General features: G+C 46.5%; 1 protein-coding gene across 1 annotated transcript in view; it reads right to left on the bottom strand.

Moving 5' to 3' along the window:
• LOC142591465 (uncharacterized) overlaps window positions 1–21,859 on the bottom strand; it is a 67,357-nt gene extending 45,498 nt beyond the window's left edge. The window contains exons 1-6 of the mRNA XM_075703792.1: window positions 21,763–21,859; window positions 16,924–17,027; window positions 7,253–7,496; window positions 6,398–6,605; window positions 4,613–4,775; window positions 1,153–1,265 (exon numbers count right to left, since the gene is read on the bottom strand). Of these exons, the coding sequence (XP_075559907.1) occupies window positions 1,153–1,265; window positions 4,613–4,775; window positions 6,398–6,605; window positions 7,253–7,496; window positions 16,924–17,016 (821 nt within the window). The 5' untranslated portion in view covers window positions 17,017–17,027; window positions 21,763–21,859. The remainder of the gene's footprint in view (window positions 1–1,152; window positions 1,266–4,612; window positions 4,776–6,397; window positions 6,606–7,252; window positions 7,497–16,923; window positions 17,028–21,762) is intronic.
• Between the last annotated feature and the right edge of the window lie 554 nt (window positions 21,860–22,413).

Raw genomic sequence — 22,413 nt, 5'->3', positions numbered from 1 at the left:
ATGCGAGTCCAAAATAACGCGTCTTTTACGACATGGCGCACGTACTTCAGAAGCTCCGTTAACGCAACACGGGAAACGAGAACTCAGCTTCCCCGACGTTTACAACAATTGCCATTGCATTGCCAACAACAAATTGCCATAGCAATGACCACTAAATAACTGAAGACATGCTGCAGAAGTGTTTGTCAATTCATGAAAGATCATTCATGTTTCGCGGCTGTTTTGGGCTGCGCTTTCGAACTTGCGTTCGAAAAACGACAACCTTGCTTGTTTAATGTCTATGCTTAACCTTTTCCTAAACCTATTTAACTCTTGCAAAATATCCAAGTCGCGTGACTTTAGAAATTGAATTATCTTTCCGTATGTTTCATACGCTGATAGAGGTCATTCGCGATCCACGGTATTCGTGCTTTATTGTGATGAAATCTTGTTATGACAGAAAATGCAGTATCGCAACCGTGCTCTAATCTTAAAATGAAGTTAAGAAGGTGGAGATTGATTAGGCTCACTATATACGTTTGCCCAATTTGGGCTCGCTCTGCTTGTTCGTGATCGCTGTGGATTCTTCCACTACCGTCCGCCGTTTCTGTAATCTGGATGGTGTCAGGGTTCATTCACACCGACATTTGAAAGACATCACTCGACTGACCACGCCTGATAACCAATCAGCGTCTCACAGAGATCACTGCTCGCACCTCCGAGCGCTGGGTGCCCGTCGCCACGCTCAGATGTTTGGGACTGATGCCGCAAACGTTTGCTCACACCCCTATCGCTGCCCTAGTTAGGCGTGTGCCGACCTATTGTTCCTGCGCTGTTGATTAGTTTAGTAGAATGAAGGTTTGCTACTGTAGTCGCGCCGCGGAGAATTTCGGCATTGAGTCACTGAACAACAACAGTCGCTTTGAGGCCAATGTGTATATTTACGCCAATTAACGACAGGTCGCTTTCTCTCCTATCCCCTGCGAGCCGAAACCATGAATGAACCTGAAGGCCTGTCGTTATCTTAACTGTTCCGTTACCGTCTGCCCTATCACTTTAAATAAATGCCGCCTGAGATACCGCCCTGACGACAACCTCAGCGCTATTGCACGTGGTGCGGAAGCTCTCACTTTCTAAAGAGAGCATCCTTACAGAGTATAGAAAATTACTTACTTCATTATTTCTGCAGCTTCATCGCATCCACCGGGCTGTTTACCGTAATAGCCGAGGAAAGTGTACGACACTACTCTCTTCGTAGGCGACGGGTCCGATATTTCGTGTGCTCTCTGTGGGAAAGAGGTAGAGGGTCATTGCGTAAAGATCACTGGGGTCACGAATCGTTTCACACAGTGCTGCTAGAAGCCCTTCATAATATAAATTTGGACATGACTTTTTATTTGAACACCTACTCATTATCAATGTAAGTCCACCAACCACTCGTAAAACAAAATTCTATTGTATATCATATTGACCTCAAATAAAGACGGGGACAGCAGAAGAAAACACAAAAACGGAATGGGTGGGATGTTTCAACTCGTAACTTTCCAGTTGAAAGTTAGGGCCCGTGTCGTATTTATGTTCTCTTCCGCTGCCCCCGTTTTTATTTGCGGTCAATATAAGATGCAGTAAACACCAACTAGGCCAAACTGAAGTTCTCCTGAAATCCTATCATGTCGCATGAGTTCCATTGCAAGTGGCGTATATTACCCACTTTCCTGTCCCTTGACTCGTTTCTAGATCACCTAAAATTCATCCTTTTCGCATTGACATATTTGCATAAATTGCCGTTTTCTTTACCCTTTTTGGATTATAGATTTATGTTGTCTTGGTGATTTTCTTTTTCCTGTAATGTGTCTGGTTCATGTCGTGGGGAGCCCCTACGGAGCACCGAGCAGTGCAGTCTACCTAGAATTGTGCTCTGCATTTTAAATAACGTCAATGAAACATTGTGGCTGAAACCACCGAAAAGGAATTCCCATCGATTCGTAAAGAATACAGGAATCCGAGGATGTTACCAACTTTGAACTGGACTGCTTTGGCCAGAGCAACGAATCCAAACAGGTCAGTCCAAGGTGGTGCAGTCGCTTACCCGAACGCCGACAAGACATTGAAGCAACGGCTGTACCGGCGGTGCGGGCTCCGGCTCGGAGCTGTTCTAATCATGCCTGTAGAAGCAACTAGAGATTTCAGGAGCACTGGAACGCTACACCAGCAAGAATCAAACAACGAAGACGGAATGAATCAAACTCGGCCCGGCACGTTGACGGGGGTACCAAACCAAGCATATAGACGTGAGCCGACATATGCTACTTTCCATGACCCCCCCCTCCTATATTGCCAGACCATCAAACGGTGCTAACATTACGCCGACAAAAACAACAAGTGTTTGAACAAAAGCACGGCAAAAAGCCGGTCAAAGACCATCTGGAAAGGAACATGGACGCCAATGAAAACGCCCCCTCTGTGAAAGGAAGAATACAACCCAGACTGCCACCTCTACCAAAGGCAGACTTCAAGATCGTTATACACCTATCTGGGCTTATCCCTACGCAAAATCATTATAGCAGCACTGGCGCCACTACACATTGAAGCCTCAAACCATAAATTTTCTTGGGTTTCTGAAGAGTTCCAGGAACCAAAACGATACGTGGACGATTACATTAGAAGTTCTAACGAGTGCGCAAACTTCGGCACAGCCTTTCCTTGGACAACCTGAGCGCATAGACCACGGTCGCGACGGGCACCGAGAATACAACACCGTCCAAATCTCCTCATTAGGGCTCAAAACAACAAGACAAGAGAATCTCACTATATCACTGTGGAACTTCCGACCACTACAAAACAATCACGCGACTCGAATACCCAGGCACTTTGTTTCCTGATTTTGTTTTTTCCTCTTATAGTTACTCATGGCAGGTTTCTTTTCCATCGCGGCCTCCCCTGAGAGAGCGTCAGTTTCGGCGCCCCCTGCATGTTGATTGCACGCTCCGATGGGAGCGCGGCACTCCGGCGACGTGACCGCACGATCGCAACTGGTTTGCAAGACGGTTGGGCTACGCGAGAAGAACCGTTTAGCTTCCCGCACGGGAAGAGGAGAAGAAGGCGTCTGCTCTCTCTTCCGTAGCGCACGTAGGAGCGTGAGAAATTATTAACTTTCATAATTCCCACGTCCCTCCCCCCTTAAGACCCTTAAGCCCCCTTGACTCAAGTGGCACAATGTTATGGTACTCTAAGCACAACTGACCTGCTCGATTTCACTGCTTTCGCAATGCAGTCGGCGGTGTGGATGTTTTGTAGACACATTTTCACCAGAACACATTGTCCAGCAACTTCCCCCGAAGTCAGCAACATCCGTGTGAGCTGGAGAGGACATGACGCACCTGTTGGACAAACCATCGCCAGCCAGGTTCCCCGTGTCCGTGGATAACAGGAACCTGGTTCAGCGTACCCCTGATCGGAAGGCTTGATCCACTCCAGCTGAGCACTAGCACGGCCAGGGATCAAGGTGCGCCGCTTAAGGCGAACTGCAAATGATGGCTCCTCGAGCTGGCAAACTCCTCCATTGGGCGGCCTCAGCGCGTGCACCAGCGTGGTTATCTGACGGAAGGCTAGTTGTTGGCTTGACTTCTTAACCACTTGACGTGCAACCGCCGTTCCACACCCTATCCCCTCGGCTACTACCATGGCCAGCGTTGGCTTCTGCTCGGTAGCTGCTGATTGTGCTGCTTCGAGTGTGTGGACTTGTTACGGTCTGTTTCGCCGAGTGCGGGTGTTCTAAGCGTGCACCGCAGGGGCCGTTGGACAAACGTTTGCCTGCCCACGGGTAGTGCTACAGCTTCCAAGGCCCCTTCCCTTCGGAAATACCGCTTCGCCTGGCCGACGTGGATTGGTAAGCTGAAACGACCTGTGTTCAGATCCCTCAACTTTAAATCAACTTCAAAAGGCCCAAGCCATGTGGGTGCTAAACCCGCCGCGAACTCGGGCCTCGCGTCGCTGAGCGCATAGTTACGTTACCGCACCTCCCGTTTGGAATTTTGTTCTGGTGCGTTCGTCCGTAGGCGGAATTTCCACTCGCCCTTGCTTCTGCAAGGTTGCAATTCGCTTCGTTCACCACGCTCCATAGGCGATGGCAAATGTCGTACATAGTGGTAGAATGGCGTTTTTGCGACGGGTGAATCTGTCCGCTTGGCCAATATTTTGTCCGTCAGCGTCTGGGGGTCTCCCGCGAACATCAGAAAAGCTGCCGTCAAACCCGTCGAATGATTTTCCCTCGTTCATAGTGCAAAGAAGAGCGCGTGTAGGGGCTCGTTGCTGCCGTTTTACGCTTGGGCATACGCGTCAAGTAGTCACTTCACATCTTGATTCCGGTTCTCCGTCACGTTTGAATGAGGCCACCACATCAAGAACTGCCGGACTATTCTTTACTAAAGTTTCTTCTTCTTCTTCTCTTCTTGAATGAGGATACTGTTCTATTATATTCTTAGTTCTGTTCTGCTTATTCGCGCTTGAGTTGAGTGAATAATAGAATTTACGAATGTGAGCTTGCCGCTACCACTTGACAACGAAGAAACGTGCTTCGTGAAGATGAACTGCCCAGAGCAGCAGCAACGCGGAATAAAAACAGGTTACTTACCTTCAAAGTTAAAGTGGCGTTTCTGAAAAAGCCTGGTTGATTAAAAATTGTCTCATAAATATTCAGAATTCCCCAGTGGTGAATGTTGTGGTTCCACAAGTTCTCCTGCGCCCACGCTTTAGCGGACTGCTTACTCAGGTGGATCAAGAAAGCGTCTATGTCCCTGAAAACACGAACAAACAATTGGACAGCAATAAAGTGCTTTTCCAGGCAAGCAGAAAATACAACATTATGAGAGGAAGGAGTGGCAAACTATTTCAATTAATTATGATCACAGCGCTTCCTAAAATAGCGTTCTTCTGCGGAGAAAGCAAACATAAAGTAAGGTTTCTAATGCCCTGAACAATGTTCCGTTGTGCGCTATGCAACAAATTATGCCGAACACATTTCTGGAATGAAGAAATTGAATGAAGCAAGAGGAATTTCCTTTTTCAGCGCTAGTGAGCCAAACACCGATGCTCATTTCACATGGGTGATTTGCACGAGTGGAGACTACAATTTTGTGCAGACACACTGAAAAATTCGCTTTACGGAAACCTAATGCCTATAGCCCCGTTAAACATTGATGTTGCAGTTTTCACAGTGTATTTGGTTGAAGTCTATAAGTGTGCATTTGAACACATACTATCGCAATGCAACTACGTGGTCTAGAGCACCTTTCACTACGAGTTCACTATGGAGTGAACGAAGACTATGCCGATTAGGGAAAAATATTTAATGTGCAACGATGCTCTCGTGAAGCGGCTAAATAAAGGCGAAATGACAAAGTGGGATGTGTAAACTTGATATATTTACTTAATGAAAAAAGAGAGCGCTACGAAGACAAGGACGAAAGAACAACATGTACGACATGTTCGTCCTTGTCTTCGTAGCGCTCTCTTTTTTCATTAAGTATGCTCAACCAACTCGCCCACATCAAGCTTCTGCTGCTTGATATATTTACATTGTGTTTGACGTCTTGCTCACAAAGTGCATGTGCTTAGGCACTGCATCGGTCGTCTCTTTGATTATATTTGATGATCACATTATTGTGCTACACGGTTAGCAAGCTATGGAGTTTGAGGCGCCGACGCAGTTATATCAGGAGGATGAAGGTGTTGTACGACGCTTGTTTAGGGAACAGCGCAGTTGATAAATGCATAGATAAGAAGGGGAGCAGTGAAATTTAAGAGCAATTGATAAATACATTACGGTGTTATTTACCCTATATGACACAGTGGCACATATTTATCACGAAGCATTGGCCGAGAATCCCCGAGTAAATGATGGCCTAAATTCGGTGCACATAATGTTTTGTCTAATTAAAGAAACACAAAGCCCTTGTATATCTTGCGACATTTTACTAAGGGTTCATTGGTCTTTATAGAGATGCGTATGGGGATGTATTTACTGGTTTATTGGCTCATGTATTGTTTTAATGTCATGAACATAGCAGTGCTCGCAGGCTTCATTTTTTTGCAACTCTCCATGGGAATGCACTTAAGGTAGCCAAAGCAACATTTTTTTTTATTTCAACCATAAATTATGGACGTTTTCATAAGTTTATTTCAATCTTTCCGAGATATTGTGCAAAATATGAGTAGGTCTGAGCGCAATACCACGCAACGAATTCAGTTGTTCTACACAGGGGTAATTCTTAAAGAGTATGGTAAGGATATATTTCTTTTCCTGGTTGAATAAAAAAAATTTTTGAAAGTAGAATGCGTGTTTCTCGCATCTTTGGCCCATGCCTTGCGTTTGTTTTGCCCCATTGCTCTGTCGGTTCTCGAGACAGCTTGAACTTACAATGCGAATATGGAGATGCCGAACTGCGTCTTTTTCCCCTTGGCCGCCATGGATTTAAAGGTCGTGAACTTTCCCATGGACGTCTCGCCCAGTCTCAGAGATTCGTAGAACGTGAAGTCACAGACCCCATCTTCTGGCATCTCCATCTCGCCATCACTGGCCACGGTGCAGATGCAGGCGTCACGTTGCGGTGGCTTGCCAACTAAAGCTGCACACAGGGGGACATGGCGTACAGAAAGTCTACTCATGCCCTGTGATAGCATGTGACCAGGTTAGAGCGCAAACAGGGTCATTGAACTCTGACATACGTTGTATAACTTGCAACACAACAAAGAGGACTCTGGAATATATATATATATATATATATATATAAATTCCCTGATTAAGAAGAAAGAAGTATAAACGCCTCTAGTGTAACAAAATTGGGAGCTTGAACTAAAGGCAGCGTTGGTGACTTTGTTACTGAATTTTCCACAATGTCGCGAATTACTAGCCCAAAATGTTTCTATCAGATTACATTCTTACATTTTACCTGCCAAAACCACGATACGAGTATGAGGCGCAACGTAGAGCGGTACTCGGGATTAAATTTGACCGCCTGGGTTTCTCTACTATGCACATAACCCACGGTGCACGGCTTTTTTTGCCATTCCGCACCAACCGAAATGCGGTCACCGCAGCAGGAATTTGTTCCCACGTCCAGTGCTTAACAGAAAAGCACCATATATGTATATATATATATATATATATAAATATATATATATATATATATATATATATATATATATATATATATATATATGTGTGTGTGTGTGTGTACTTAGGTATATAGTTAACATGGATTAGGAAACGTACGTGCAAGCGTGGTAGGTGGTGTCGTCGACTGTGGCGTTGTAGTAACAGCCGGCGTAGTAGGAGGCGGTTTGGTTGTTGTGGGCTTTGGCGTGGACGGCGTCGTAGGGGCTTGAGTTGGTGGTGCCGGGGTGATCTTCAAAGTGGTAGGTAGTTGCGGTGGCACCCCTTTCTTCGGCGTTGGTATAATCTCCTGCTCCGTAGTAACAGGATGCTGTTCTCCGGCAGATGTCACAGGAGTTGGTGTCTGCAGAGGATGCCAGTTTCCAGGTGAAATTGTTAATAAAGACCATCATCACCACCACGGAAACCATTTTTATAATCACTAAACTTATGTGCGCCGTAGGAAGAAGGCCTCTCTCAGAGGCCTCCAGTTTCCTTTGTCATATGCAAACTCACAACATTTCATTTAGGCCTGCGAATGTTTTGATTTTATTACCCCATATACTTTGCAATCATTTAAGATGGCGCGTCCCTACTCTACGTACTCATTTCGTAATGCTAATAGACAAGTGAATCATCTCCATACTTATCTGACTTCCTCAACTGTATTGCTTGGTCAAAATGTCAACGAGAATATAGGCTACTACGGCGTGCCTCCTAATACGCACCACTTTTTTCCTTGTCTCATAACGGGTAAAATTAGTGACATTCACTTATTGTCATGTAATGTGAACTGACTTGACACGGAGTAGCACACGGAAAGTATACAAACAGCGGTTACATGCTTCATAGAGTATGCTGAGTTCTGCGTGACCCTTCAAACACCACTATTTCTGAAAGGAGTCAGCAATGCAAGCATTCCACATCTTCACCAACCACATGCTACCGCAGTACCAAAATGTTGCGACACTGAGATAACAGTGTAAAAGGAATTAAACATCTACTTGAAGAGCCGACACGTGGCACGTGTGGTATTAGTAAAACAAAGTGAACCAACTGTAGTGCACCGTCTACCAAACCAATTTTGCTTCAATTGTAGTAATAACAGCTTTCTTGAAAAAGTTAGAAACAATATATATATATATATATATATATATATATATATGTTTATATTGTTGCAGGAAGAAAGCAGGCCCACGAGTGTAAAATAAAGTATATTTGCAACTGGCGTATATGGTGTTCAGGCAACTGCCAGACTTTGCCTTCGTCTAGTCCAATCCAACTTCTTCGTTCCCTTCACCGTAACATCACCCTCCCGGTGGAGTAGCTCCGTCCCGGTGCCAATTATAGAGCCTCACTTAATGGGGGGACATAAGGCTTAAGCCGGGCGACGTGAACAACATCGCTGGTGCACTGCTGCGCTTGTGGTTGCGATGCACTGAAGGCTGACCGACTGGGGCTGACCGACTGGAGCTGACTGGGACGACTGAAGGCTGACCGACGTATGTCACGTCGGACAGTTGGCGTAAGATCTGGTACGGACCAGAATACCGGGAAAGTAGTTTTTCCGACAAGCCGACGCGACGTGAAGGCGTCCAGAGAAGGACAAGGGAACCAGGAGAAAAATGGTAATCTCGGTTCCGAAGGTTGTAGCGTCGCTTTTGAGAAGCTTGCGAGACTGTGAGGCGATGACGGGCGACATCTCCGGCCTGGGCGGCAAAGTCAATAGCATCGCCAGCGTAACCAGTGTTGTGTGATTGTACTGCGGAAGGTAGCAAAGTGTCAAAAGGCAAGGTGGGGTCGCGGCCATACAAAAGGTAAAATGGTGAAAATCCGGCAGTGTGGTGACGGGACAAGCTGTATGCGAAAGTGACGTATGGTAAAGTGACGTCCCAGTCACGGTGATCGTCGGAAACGTACATGGCCAGCATTTCAGTTAGCGTGCGGTTGAGTCGCTCGGTGAGGCCGTTCGTTTGAGGGTGGTACGCGGTAGCAATCTGGTGTTCTGTTGCGCAGGAGCGGAGCAGGTTATCGACGACCTTCGATAAAAAGTAGAGGCCGCGATCCGTCAGCAACTGGCGAGGGGCGCCGTGGTGCAGGATGACGTCGTATAGTAAGAAGTCTGCAGCATCTGTAGCGCAGCCGGTTGTTAGCGCTTGCGCGATGGCATATCTCGTGGCATAATCGGTTGCTACAGCAATTCATTTGTTGCCTTTGATAGAAATTGGAAAGGGGCCCAGGAGGTCTAGGCCCACACGAAAGAAAGGCTCTGTGGGGATATCGATTGGTTGAAGGAAACCAGCGGGAGGCGTAGCAGGCGTCTTCCGGCGCTAACACAGGTCGCATGAAGCGACATAGCGGCGCACAGAGCGATAAATGCCGGTCCAGAAGAAACGGCGCCGCAGGCGGTCGTGTGCACGAGTGATGCCCAGATGTCCAGCAGTTGGAGCGTCGTGAAGTTGCTGGAGCACGGCTAGTCGAAGATGCTTGGGAACGACTAGGAGGAGGACGAACGCTACGACGGTATAATGTTCCATCGAGCAAAGTGGACATGCGGAGGGACGGGTCATTGGGCGAGGAGCTTAGGCGTTCCAGAAGGGTTCGAATAACAGGATCTTTGCGCTGCTCGTCGCGAATATGGAGGAAGTCAGAGATGGATAGAACTCTGATGTCCGAGTCTGCATCGGTATCGTCCGGTTGATCCAAGGGATAGCGGGACAGGCAGTCAGCGTCTTTATGCAGGCGCCCTGACATACATAATAGAAAATGTATATTCCTGTAGACGCAATGCCCAACGTGCAAGTCGTCCAGTTGGGTCCTTCAAAGAGGAAAGCCAGCAGAGGGCGTGATGATCGGTTACGACGCCGAAGCTCCGACCGAAAAGGTACGGCCGGAATTTCGCAACCGCCCATATGAGCGCGAGACATTCTCTCTTGGTAATGGAGTCATTTCGCTCGGGTGTGGAAAGAAGGCGGCTAGCGTAAGCGATGACACGGTCTTGGCCCTGTTGACGCTGAGCGAGGACAGCGCCGATGCCATGACCACTCGCGTCAGTTCGTACTTCAGTGGGCGCAGAAGGGTCAAAGTGTGACAGAATCGGGGAAGTTGTAAGCCGCTCAATCAGGGTAGAAAAGGCTTTCTCCTGCAGAGGTCCCCAAGAGAAAGAGACGTCTTCCTTAAGAAGGTCAGTGAGACGGTGACCGATGTCGGCAAAATTTTTCACAAATCGCCGGAAATAAGAGCATAAGCCTAGAAAACTACGGACATCGTTTGTTGAACAAGGTACAGAAAAATTTCGCATGGCATGAACTTTCTGTGGATCAGGTTGGATTCCGGCGGCGTTTACGAGAAGGGCCGAACATGTTAATTTAACGGCGACCGAAATGACACTTGGAGTAGTTTAGCTGAAGGCCAACCCTGTGAAACACGGAGAGTATGGTTGTGAGGCACCGCAGGGGGCTATCAAGGTTCGGCGAAAACACAATCACATTGTCGAGGTAACAGAGGCATGTAGACCACTTCAAGCCGTGCAAGAGAGAGTCCATCATGCGCTCGAATGTAGCTAGCGCATTGCCTAATCCAAACGGCATAACTTTCAGTTGTACAGATCGTCCGGTGTGACGAAGGCGGTTTTCTCGCGGTCCATCTCATCGGCGCTAATCTGCCAATAGCCGGAGCGGAGGTCAATTGATGAAAAGTATTGTTATCCGTGAAGGCAGTCAAGAGCGTCATCAATGCGTGGCAGGGGATAAATATCCTTCTTTGTTATCCTGTTGAGGTGACGGTAGTCAACGCAGAAGCGCCACGAGTTGTCTTTTTTCTTTACTAAGGCAACCGGTGATGCCCACGGACTACTGGAAGGTTCAATGATGTCCTTGTCCATCATCCTGTCTACTTCTTTCTGTATGATGGCCCTTTCTGTTGCGGAGACACGATATGGCCGCCTATGAATGGGGCTAGCGTCACCGGTGTTGATGCGATGCGTGACAACAGATGTCTGGCAAAGTGGACGGTCGTTGAAATCAAAGACGTCCCGAAAAGATGACAGGAGGTGACGAGGAGCTGTTGTTTGCTCGGAAGGAAGGTCAGGGGCGATCCTCTTAGAAACATCGTCCGCAGGCGTCGAGTACGGAGGAGTGGGTGACAAAGGTCCGTTGGTACTGACGAAGGATTCAGATGTCAAAGAAGAAATCTCAAATTCTTCCATAGGAGTGATGTGCGCTATGGCGATACCGTGTGGCAGCCCATGCGACGAAAACACAAAATTGAGGATGGACACGCGAGCGCAGTTTTCGCGGATCCGGATTATGGTGCTTGGTAGGGAAATATTGTGCGACAAAACCACGTCAGTAAGCGGCGACACGACGTACTCGCCATCAGGTACGGGAGGACAGGACGTCAGGATGACGTTTGTAGCCGCTTGTGGAGACAGCCTTGCAAACTTAGCAGAACACAAGCGGTGTGAAACACAAGTTGTTGCGTCGGCAGGAAACGGCAGATCCAACTGTACAACACCTGCGGAGCAGTCAATTTGGGCAGAGTGTTTCGAAAGGAAGTCGAGGCCGAGAATTAGGTCGTGTGGTGAGTGTTCAAGGACGATAAATAGAACAACGGCATAATGGCCCCCAATGGTCACACGTGTTGTGCACATTCCAAGGACAGGTGAAGTACGCCCATCGGCGACTCGCACAGTGCACGGTACGGCGGGTGTCAGAACCTTTTTGAGCCTTCGATGGAGAGCAGCGCTCATAACTGAAAGCTGCGCTCCTGTATCAACGAGAGATCTAACTGGAACGCTATCAACTTCGATGTCCAGTAGGTTTCCACATGTAGGCCGGGTCAACAGAGGATTTGTGGGCCGGGTCGGAGTTGCCGCTTCACCTCCGGGAGCTGCACCGCCTAGTTTCCCGAAGCGAAGCGACCGGTTGCAGAAGGGTACGAAGAGCGGTGAACGAGAGGCGAACGGGACCTACGACCTTGCGGAGACGGGGAGCGGCTGGATCTTGGTGGAGCACTGTCGGCGTTGATGTTCCTAGTCGGCGTATAGGGCGAGAAAGTACGATTGTCTGGTACTTGGCGGTAGTGACTCGGAGACGACCACCGAGGAGGCGACGACCAATGGTTGCGGCAATGACGGGCGATGCGTCCAATACCGGAACAATTAAAACAGATAGGTTTATTATCCACTGTGCGCCAGTCAGCTGGGTTGTGACGAGGGGGCGGAAAGCTTTGCGTCTGGGAGCGAGCGGCCGGAGAAATCTGGTAGGTGTTTGTATGGCGGACCGAGCAGAGAGATGGAATGCCCAAGCTTGCTATTTCCTCCCGAACGACCACTTGTATATGGGAAATAGCGGGCACGCTTTCCCGACAGTCAGAACGGACTGGAGCCGGAGCCATGGCCTCAAGCTCACGCTGAACGATGCGCATGATTTCTTCCGGTAGTGTGGGCTGAACAAAGATCGGCGGGTCTTCGAAAGAAGATGTCGCGGCGGTATTGGGCAATCGGCCGAAAGTCCGAGCGACGCGGCGGCCCTTCGCTTGTTTGAAGCACCGGCACTCCTTTATAATTGCATCCACACAGACACAATCTTTGCACATCAGGAGATTGAAGGCATCGTCTGCGATAACTTTCAATATGTGACCAATCTTTTCTGCCTCGGTCATGTTGTTATCAGCCTTGCGACAGAGGGCCAGCACATCCTGTATGTAGACGACATAGGATTCTGTGGACGTTTGAGCGCGACACGCAAGTTCTTTTTTGGCCGCTAGCTGACGACCGACAGGTCTGCCAAACAGGTCTCGCATTTTTTCTTTGCAGACATCCCAGCTCGTTAGGTCAGCTTCGTGTGTCTCCTACCATTGCCACGCGGTTCCTCTTAGGTAAAATATCACGTTTGCCAGCATCATTGTTGGATCCCACCTGTTGTTGTCGCACACTCGTTCGTACATCGTAAGCCAGTCCTCGACGTCAGCGTTGTCCGTGCCACAAAACGTCCCTGGGTCCCGCGGATGAGTGAGGATGACCGTTGGCAAGGGCTGCTGAGGTGTTGTGGCTTGTGTCAGTTGATTTGCCATTGTGGCGGCAGGTAGATGATGTCTGCTGCGAAGTTCCGTGATTGTACCCCGCACCTTCCACCAAAATGTTGGAGGAAGAATATATATATATATATATATATATATATATATATATATATATATATATATATATATATATATATATATATCGACATGCTTGAATCAGTCCAAAACCGAGCGGCCCGTTTCATTACACGTAACTATAGCCATCACTCCAGCGTAACGCAAATGAAACTAGATCATTCCATACAGCCTTTAGTTCTTCGCCGTAATAAAAAAAACAGTGTTGAGAAAATTGCGCAAACAGGCCTGGAGTGCGGCCTGATCCCGGTGACCAGAACCGGTAACGCACTCTCTCACCAGAGCAGGATTGGCCACCCTGGTGCAGTACTTGGCCACAACCTCCTATATCAATACAACAATCAAACCCCGGCCCTCAGTCCCCAGTAGCTGCGAAGCAACTGATAAAGGCGGCGGTCAGATCTGTGACGCAGCAGAGGGTGCTAAGAATACCTGGCTCCGGACAGGCCGCCATTGGAATCTGAACCTGGCAACGTTTAACGTTCGAACGTTATCTAGTGATGCGAGTCTAGCAGCGTTATTGGAGGAACTAGAGGGTAGTAAATGGGATATAATAGGGCTCAGTGAGGTTAGGAGGACAAAAGAAGCATATACAGTGCTAAAAAGCGGGCACGTACTGTGCTACTGGGGCTTAGCGGAGACACGAGAACTAGGAGTCGGATTCCTGATTAATAAGGAAATAGCTGGTAACATACAGGAATTCTATAGTATTAACGAGTGGGTGGCAGGTCTTGTTGTGAAACTTAATAAGAGCTACAAATTGAAGGTGGTACAAGTCTATGCCCCTACATGCAGTCATGATGACCAGGAAGTCGAAGGCTTTTATGAAGACGTGCAATCGGCGATGGGTAAAGTCAGAACAATATACACTATAGTGATAGGCGACTTCAATGCCAGGGTAGGCAAGAAGCAGGCTGGAGACAAGTCAGTGGGGGAACAGTGCATAGGCTCTAGGAATAGCAGAGGAGAGTTATTAGTAGAGTTTGCGGAAAAGAATAATATGCGGATAATGAATACCTTTTTGCGCAAGTGGGTTAGACGAAAGTGGACGTGGAGGAGCCCGAATGGTGAGACTAGAAATGAAATCGACTTCATACTCTGCGCGAACCCTGGCATCATACAATATGTAGACGTGCTCGGCAAGGTACGCTGTAGTGACCATAGGATGGTAAGAACTCGAATTAGCCTAGACTTGAGGAGGGAGCGGAGGAAACTGGTACACAAGAAGCCAACCAATGAGTTAGTGGTAAGAGGGAAACTAGAGGAATTCCGCATCAAGCTACCGAACAGGTATTCGGCTTTAACTGAGGAAGATGACCTTAGTGTTGAAGAAATGAACGACAATCTAATGGGCATCATTAAGGAGTGCGCAATAGAAGTCGATGGTAACGCCGTTAGACAGGAAACCAGTAAGCTATCGCAGGAGACCAAAGATCTGATCAAGAAACGCCAATGTATGAAAGCCTCTAACCCTACAGCTAGAATAGAACTGGCCGAATCTCCAAACTTATTCAACAAGCGTAAAACAGCGGCCATCAGGAAGTATAACATGGATAGAATTGAACAGACCCTCAGGAACGGAGGAAGCCTAAAAACAGTGAAGAAGAAACTAGGAATAGGCAAGAATCAGATGTGTGCGTTAAGAGACAAAGCCGGCAATATCGTTACTAATATGGATGAGATAGTTCAAGTGGCTGAGGAGATCTATAGAGATTTATACAGTACCAGTGGCACCCACGACGATAGTGGAAGAGAGAATAGTCTAGAGGAATTTGAAATCCCAAAGGTAACGCCGGAAGAAGTCAGGAAAGCTTTGGGAGATATGCAAAGGGGGAAGGCAGCTGGGGAGGATCAGGTAACAGCAGATTTGTTGAAGGGTGGTGGTCAGATTGTTCTAGAGAAACTGGCCACCCTGTATACGCAATGCCTCATAACCTCGAGCGTACCGGAATCCTGGAAGAACGCTAACATAATCCTAATCCACAAGAAAGGGGACGCCAATGACTTGAAAAATTATAGACCGATCAGCTTACTGTCCGTTGCCTACAAAGTATTTACTAAGGTAATCGCAAATAGAATCAGGAACACCTTAGACTTCCGTCAACCAAAGGACCAGGCAGGATTCCGTAAAGGCTACTCAACAATAGACCATATTTAAACTATCAATCAAGTGATAGAGAAATGTGCAGAATATAACCAACCCTTATATGTAGCTTTCATTGACTACGAAAAAGCGTTTGATTCAGTCGAAACCTCAGCAGTCATGGAGGCATTACGGAATCAGGGTGTAGATGAGCCATATGTAAAAATACTGGAAGATATCTATAGCGGCTCCACAGCCACCGTAGTCCTCCACAAAGAAAGCAACAAAATCCCAATAAAGAAAGGTGTCAGACAGGTAGATACGATCTCTCCAATGCTATTCACAGCATGCTTACAGGAGGTGTTCAGAGACCTAGAGTGGGAGAATTGGGGATAAAAGTTGATGGAGAATACCTTGGTAACTTGCGATTCGCTGATATTGCCTTGCTTAGTAACTCAGGGGACCAATTGACTCAGGACTTAGGACTCAGGGGACCAACTTTTCCGCGCTCCCTACGGCCATTCGCTTGTTGAACAATCTGCCTGATCACATTGCTTCCGAGTCAGATCAAGAAAAATTTCGTCATCTCCTACACGAGCATTTTTCATAATAGCACTTACAAATCACTTTATCTTGTTTCTTACACTTGGCAATGTGCTTCGAACTTCTTGTGATTTTTATTTTTTATTGATGCATTGCTATCTAGCTCCTATCAATTGCTATTTTATGCTGCGTCACGTGCTCACTTGAATGCCCTGTATATATTATTGCTTTTTTGCGTCTGTTTCAATACATATCCCTTCAAGAATTGTACTCCCTGATATGTTCATTTTTCGTGTATTTTACTTTATAGTATTAGTACCTTACCTTGAGTTTTACTCGCGCTATTTCCTTAAGTGTACCTTTGTGGCCTTCCATTACTTCAGTTGTTCCTTTTACATGTTGTAGTGGTAATGTTGATGAGCCCTGCATTGAGGCGTAACTTTTGTATTACACTTTAGAAGGCTGTTTACTCTTTCTTTTCCCCCTTGATTTTGTACCCCCCTTACACAATGCCCCCATAGCGCCTGTAAGGTATTTTAAATATATATATACATATATATATATTTATATATGTCCGTAAAATAAGTACTTGTGTATAGGCTAGTATACAAGATATATCGTGCCAATTTACCGTGCACACAAGATTTTTCAGTCCCTGCTATTAGTGTTCTTCCGTGCTATATGAGGTATATTCGCAACTGTATTTTACTTTTGGTCATATGCATCTAGCACAAATAGAGGCTGCGTATTCGTCCGTTCATTCAATGACTCATTCTCCCCACCACCGGTCGCTAATGGACATAGCGACTGCGTTGATAATTCAACCTATGATGAGAACCACGTTTTAATTGTTCTTTGGTTTTTAATGGAAGCGACTCTATAATTTGAGTTGCTTTCTCTTCGCCAGATTCTGTTGTGCACACTTACACGCTAACCAGCAGTATCACTTCAAATTTATGTAGTCAAAAGCCGCGCAGATTGAGAGGTATTGCTTTGCGAGCAAACTCACCGGCTGTTGCAGAGTGCTCGTGACCCCTCCTCCTCCGTTGCTCATTCCAGAACTAGGAAGTTTGTCGTACGTTGGTTTGCTGTCGTCTTTCATGTCGCGATCACCTTCATAAATACACGAGAAAGAACACCCGATGTAAGTTGGGTGACGCAACCTTCTCTCCTACTTGATTCCAAATATCACAACTGAACAGTATTCGAGGGAAACAGGCAATCAGTTCTCCTTGTGGGGGGGGGGGAGGTAGGCATGGTAGGGCGTGTATGGGTGACACCTGGTGTCCAGTTGAAAACAGGTGCCTTCCATCAACTGAGCCGCTCCTTCCATAAATAAAGCAAACTCCGATGTGCTGTCTCGACGGCTTGTCCGTTCTGTAATAGCTCTTAAAGGACAGTTTAAGGTTTTCATCAGTGCTCTAGTAGATTGTTCGTTGCTCATGTGCACCATTGCGCTCTGTTGCCTTCATTGCAACATGCTTTGGGGAATCATGTCCAGCAACCGGTGAGGAGAAACTGCGAACCATGGGAGCCTGTGGACAGATGGAGCCACGACGCCTGACGGCACTGCCTGATGACAAGGCGGCCGTTCGCGTCCTGTCAAGCTCCAGAGGTTGCAGTTATCAATCATCTGACAGCCATCTTTCAAGCCTCGCACACTGCCCTAATGCGGATTCCTGCTTCTGTATGGCGCGTCTTTTACGCAGCCTATAACGATAAATTATGTTATCGCTTCTCACGAACGATGGGCTGCGGATGCAGTACTGAGAAAATATCTACCTCGTTCAGGACAATTTTCTAGAACGCATGCTTTATTAGAAGCGATAAGATGTGTTTATTACTTGTGAACTGCTCAAAAGACGCACCTAGTGGCAATTTTCAGAGGCCTCAGTGGTTTCTGCCGGAAGTTCAATGACTCCCGTCATTGCACATACGATAGGCCGCAACCATCAGTGGACGGATGGATAGATGGATGGATGGATGGATGGATGGATGTTATGAGCGTCCCTTTTGGAACGGGTCGGTGGGTTGCGGCACAAGCTCTTGCTATTATATTGCCTACTGTCCTACCTAGGTTGAAAAAGAAAAAAAACGAAGAAAAAAGCACTGTGAATTTTGATTTTGTGCAGTATCACCACCAGTCGCCTGCCATCTGGTGTCAGTGGGAAGATTCAGATGCACTCTCTTGGTTTGCATGGTTCTGTCCGCGCTTTTACGCGACCACAAATCGCCGAAAAATCTACGCAAATGGCTAAATAACAATCTATTATACCATTGACGAAGAGATTGGATTTTCGTTTAGAGGTAACTGGATTCTCAAGGATGATTGCCGTACAGTGAAGCTGGGATGTGGAGGGGGGAGGGGTATTTTGTAGCATAAACTAGCAGCCTACTCACACCGCTATGAATGTTGATTCATGTTTACTATCGATTCTATCTACAAGCAGCTAGCTTGCACCGAAATGACTGACCTCAGCCCCACAGTGCTAAATGGCGCTAATGTGCTTAATGCATAAACCCGTTCTCTTACCACTTTTGCTGTTTTCCAATGAACCAACTCGCCCAAACTTTAATTTTCGCCAGGCAAGCCATACTTGACAAAACCTGTGCTGACAAAACCTGTGACATTCCTGTGCTGGAATAATTCCAACCCATGCCTCACGTGTTCATCAACAAAAGCAGCCCAGCTGTTCTGCGCTCCGCCACGAGTGCCCGCACGTAGTTAGGGAACAATGCTCAGTGATAGCGCTCACCGCCTCAATATAAGAAACCACGCAAAAGAAGTATAAGGCTGCTATCTACCCCTGACGTAAAACGAAGCTACACAGGAAACTCATACGGGTTTCTCCAAAAGAAGGAAGATTAAGAATAAAAAAGGAAAAAGTAAAATAACCGTACAGATTTCCTTTGTAGCTTCGTCCTACTGGCGGATGGGTGACAATTTTTCTCTTGCATGAAGCTTTCACCGGCTTGCAGGATTCCGCAGAACCCAGGTGCCAAAAGTAGGGAGACTCCTTCGTGCCCGCCAGATGGCGCAGCGGGTGTGGAGGGGACTTACTTTTCGAAATGCAGTTGTTTGCTTTAAATCAGGGGTACAATCAGGACTCGACGGGAACCAAAGGTCAGCGGATGGCTTCGCATTGGGCGGGCGCTTACGGGAAGACTACAAATGAAGCTGCGCAGGGTGATATGGGCTTGACTGCTTTTGAAGTGAGGGAATCTCGTAGTAAAATTGAGTATGAAGAACGGCTGAGGAATATGGCAGAAAGTAAATGGGCTGGGAGAATGTTCAGGTAACTGTACAGGAAAAACATTGAATCACAGTGGAGGAAAGGAACTAGGAAGCTTTCCAGAGCAAGTATGCGGCCTGTAGGGTGGGCAACCCAGCAATAAAGAAGGTCAAGCAGAAAGTCGGAGAGGCTGAAATAATCTCATGGGTGGCGGCAATGGAAAAGAAACCTGCCATGAGTAACTACTTAAGAGGAAAAAACGAAATCAGGAAAGAAACCAGTTATGATAACTCAAAGGGAAGCTCATTACTTTTCGAAGCGAGATCGGGATGCCTTAGAACACGCACCTATAAAGCGAGATATAAGAAGGGAGAAGAAACTTGCGCTTGCTGCGGTAAAGCTAGGGAAACGACGGAGCATGTTTTATTAGAATGTGAAGACGTCTAACCAGCGGTCGATTTAGGCACCACTGGCCTTCTTGAAGCGCTTTGGTTCAGCGGGAGCAGTGATAAAGCAAACATGTCCGAAATAGGCATTAGTAAGAGGCGATTGGAGGATTGGTGGAAGAAAAGTAGGGAAACGACAAAAGAAGGAGACGTACAAAAACACAGTTCGCAATAGGGGATCAGAAAATTTGGGCCTAGCAGTTCATAGTGTTTCTTTTTTTTTTCATTGTTTAACCTAGGTAGGACATTAGGCAGTATAATGGCAAGAGCTTGGTGGCGAAACCCACCGCCCCGTTCCAAAGGGGACGCTCATACCATCCATCCATGCATCCATCGGAACATAGTTTTCAGAGAACTCAATTAAGGGAAGCACGTTCGAAGAGAACTGGGCTACAGTGCGCAGCTTACACATGACGCGTCTGGTCGATGGCCAAACGGTGTCTCGCTGGATTGCTCAAATGCAAGCCGCAATAACGTCGAGAGTCATCTGAGAGCAGTTCTGCCGGATGTATTTCTTTCTAAAAAGAGGCTTAACACCCAAACAAACCAGTCATCGAATGTGGAATATTGAACAGCACGGCGCTTTTTCTTCTAACACCATTAATCTTGTGCTGCTACTAGATTTCCAAAATAATCAATCATTGTTCTGCTCGAACAATCCATCGAACGATAAAGGTGAAGCCCGGTCGACACAATTTTATGCTATATAGATGTGGTAATATTGGACGTTGTAATTTATTGTGGCGTCGGCGCTTCTTTAGAAACATCGAAACATGGCAAAACGTCCACTTTATTTGAGGATATTGAGCTGGAATCCACATCTTCGAATTTAGTTTACTGTCTAAAAAACCAAGCAAATGTTTTTTTTAGTGTGATAACAGTTGTATATACCGTTAAGAAATGATTTTCCTGCAAAGTAACAATTTCGTTGGTCTTGACATAGGCCGAAGCTCCTGATCTTCTAGCCACGGCATTGACGTAAAAACACTGCCTACATCTCGCCCTTGGTCGAAAACTACACGTCAGGTCAAACTGTGGTGATGTGCGGAAAGAAAGAAAATGGGTTTTAAAGTGATACATCATTATGATATGAGACACCTTACGTCCTCGGTGGATGGTACCAAGGTACCACGGTAGAAATGCGCCAATGGCCAAGATTGGGAGCTCTACTTTCGCATGCCGTGCTACAGTGCAGCATTAAAGATATAAATTTTAGAGCGTGGCCAACAGTACTGCTTTAGAATTCCCCACGAATTAAAAAGAAAACCACGTTCCCGACTCTGGCATTGCCATGTATGCAATCCGAGGAGTGTTGAAACTATCAGCTCATTTCAATAATAACGACATGTTCTTAACAGTTGTGTTCTTCCTGAGATGAGATCTAGAGATGGCCGGTTTTAGACTTTGTTTCTATCTGGTAGCAAGGAGCACATGCGGCAAAGCCAATGCGAATTTAGGTAGGTGACCTGGGTTCTATGGCCATTATCATGTTGCATATGCAAGGTAAGTGCCGGAACCATCCACCGTAGTTCCGATGGTCTAAATATGTTCTGATAATGTTGATGGAATATATTCTGGTGGTCAAGTTATTAGTGCAAGGGGAAAGCACTATAAATAATATATAATCTAGAGATAACTCTGAAGGAAGATGCAGCCTTGATGTGGTAACCTGTGATCGAACAACAAATGTCGCTGGATCAAGCGCTTTTACGAATGAAGTTCTGATTGAACTCAGCTTCTCACAACGGATGTTAAAGCGACATCCCTTGTTCTGCCATATGTCATTCCTAGAATTAACATTTTTCCAATCCTCACACCATCCTGCCCATGCCTAACCAGTGGATAGGCTACAATCAAATTAGCTCCTGAGAATATAATATCCGGGCTAAAAAAGAATGCGTGTGTGTTTGATTACGAATGTCAACCACTGGCGTGGTTTTTCTTTTCTTAACTACGTGTTCGGAGGTTTCACTGATGTTGATGACCCAGCATGGCCACGACCATGAGAATGATGTGGCATTTTATAGCCTCTAACGACAACCAGAAGCAGCACCGAGCAAAGCCAGTGTCCATCTGTTAACTGCTACGCATCGCCGTAAATTGAAATAAATTATTAACAAGCGTACATGCGTAGAAGCCTGAAGGAGCAATGAAAATGTCCGTACTCACCGTGAATAGCCACAAGCGTGATAAATATTAGAGACAGGAGCCCGCCGATTATCAGCAAACAACACACTAGCACGAACACCGAGCTCCGGTCATCATGGTCGCGTTCACTGGGAATACGAGCAGAAGGCGATTTTGTTAACTTCCTACTCGGCAGCTGTCGTCTTCTCCACAGAGATCAAGTCAATGCTTGAGGTACGCGCTGAACAAGACAGCCACGAGACGCAGGCGGCGCTAATTTCATCTTGAACATATTTAATAGTCGCGTTGACTATAGTCATTCTTTCGGTATTTCCTCGGCAAAATTAAAGCACACATTATCTCTGAGGAAGTTCCAATTTCGCGTTTATTGCAGTGAATTAATTCTGTGTGTTTTTTTAAATATTTATGCGCTTTAAAGAATGTGGTTGTAAAATTTCTAAACATCCCTTACTTTTTCATAATAGGGCTCAACGTGAATGGGCGAGGCCAGGGAAGAATGTGACCATCACAAATTTTCATTTTTGCCTCCCATACGAATTAGTTACACAACCTGGCGATCGAAAACAGCAAAAGATGTCAACACCAAAATAAAATGATATATAGAGATCAGCTGTGGAAACACCAGATGGTGCATGGGCACGGTTAATAAATGGCGGTTCAGGTAAAATGACG

The sequence above is a fragment of the Dermacentor variabilis genome, chromosome 8 (assembly GCF_050947875.1).
Source record: "Dermacentor variabilis isolate Ectoservices chromosome 8, ASM5094787v1, whole genome shotgun sequence".
Taxonomy (NCBI): Eukaryota; Metazoa; Arthropoda; class Arachnida; order Ixodida; family Ixodidae; genus Dermacentor; species Dermacentor variabilis.
The sequence above is the reverse complement of the archived record's forward strand: the minus strand, read 5'-3'. Positions and strand labels throughout refer to the sequence as shown.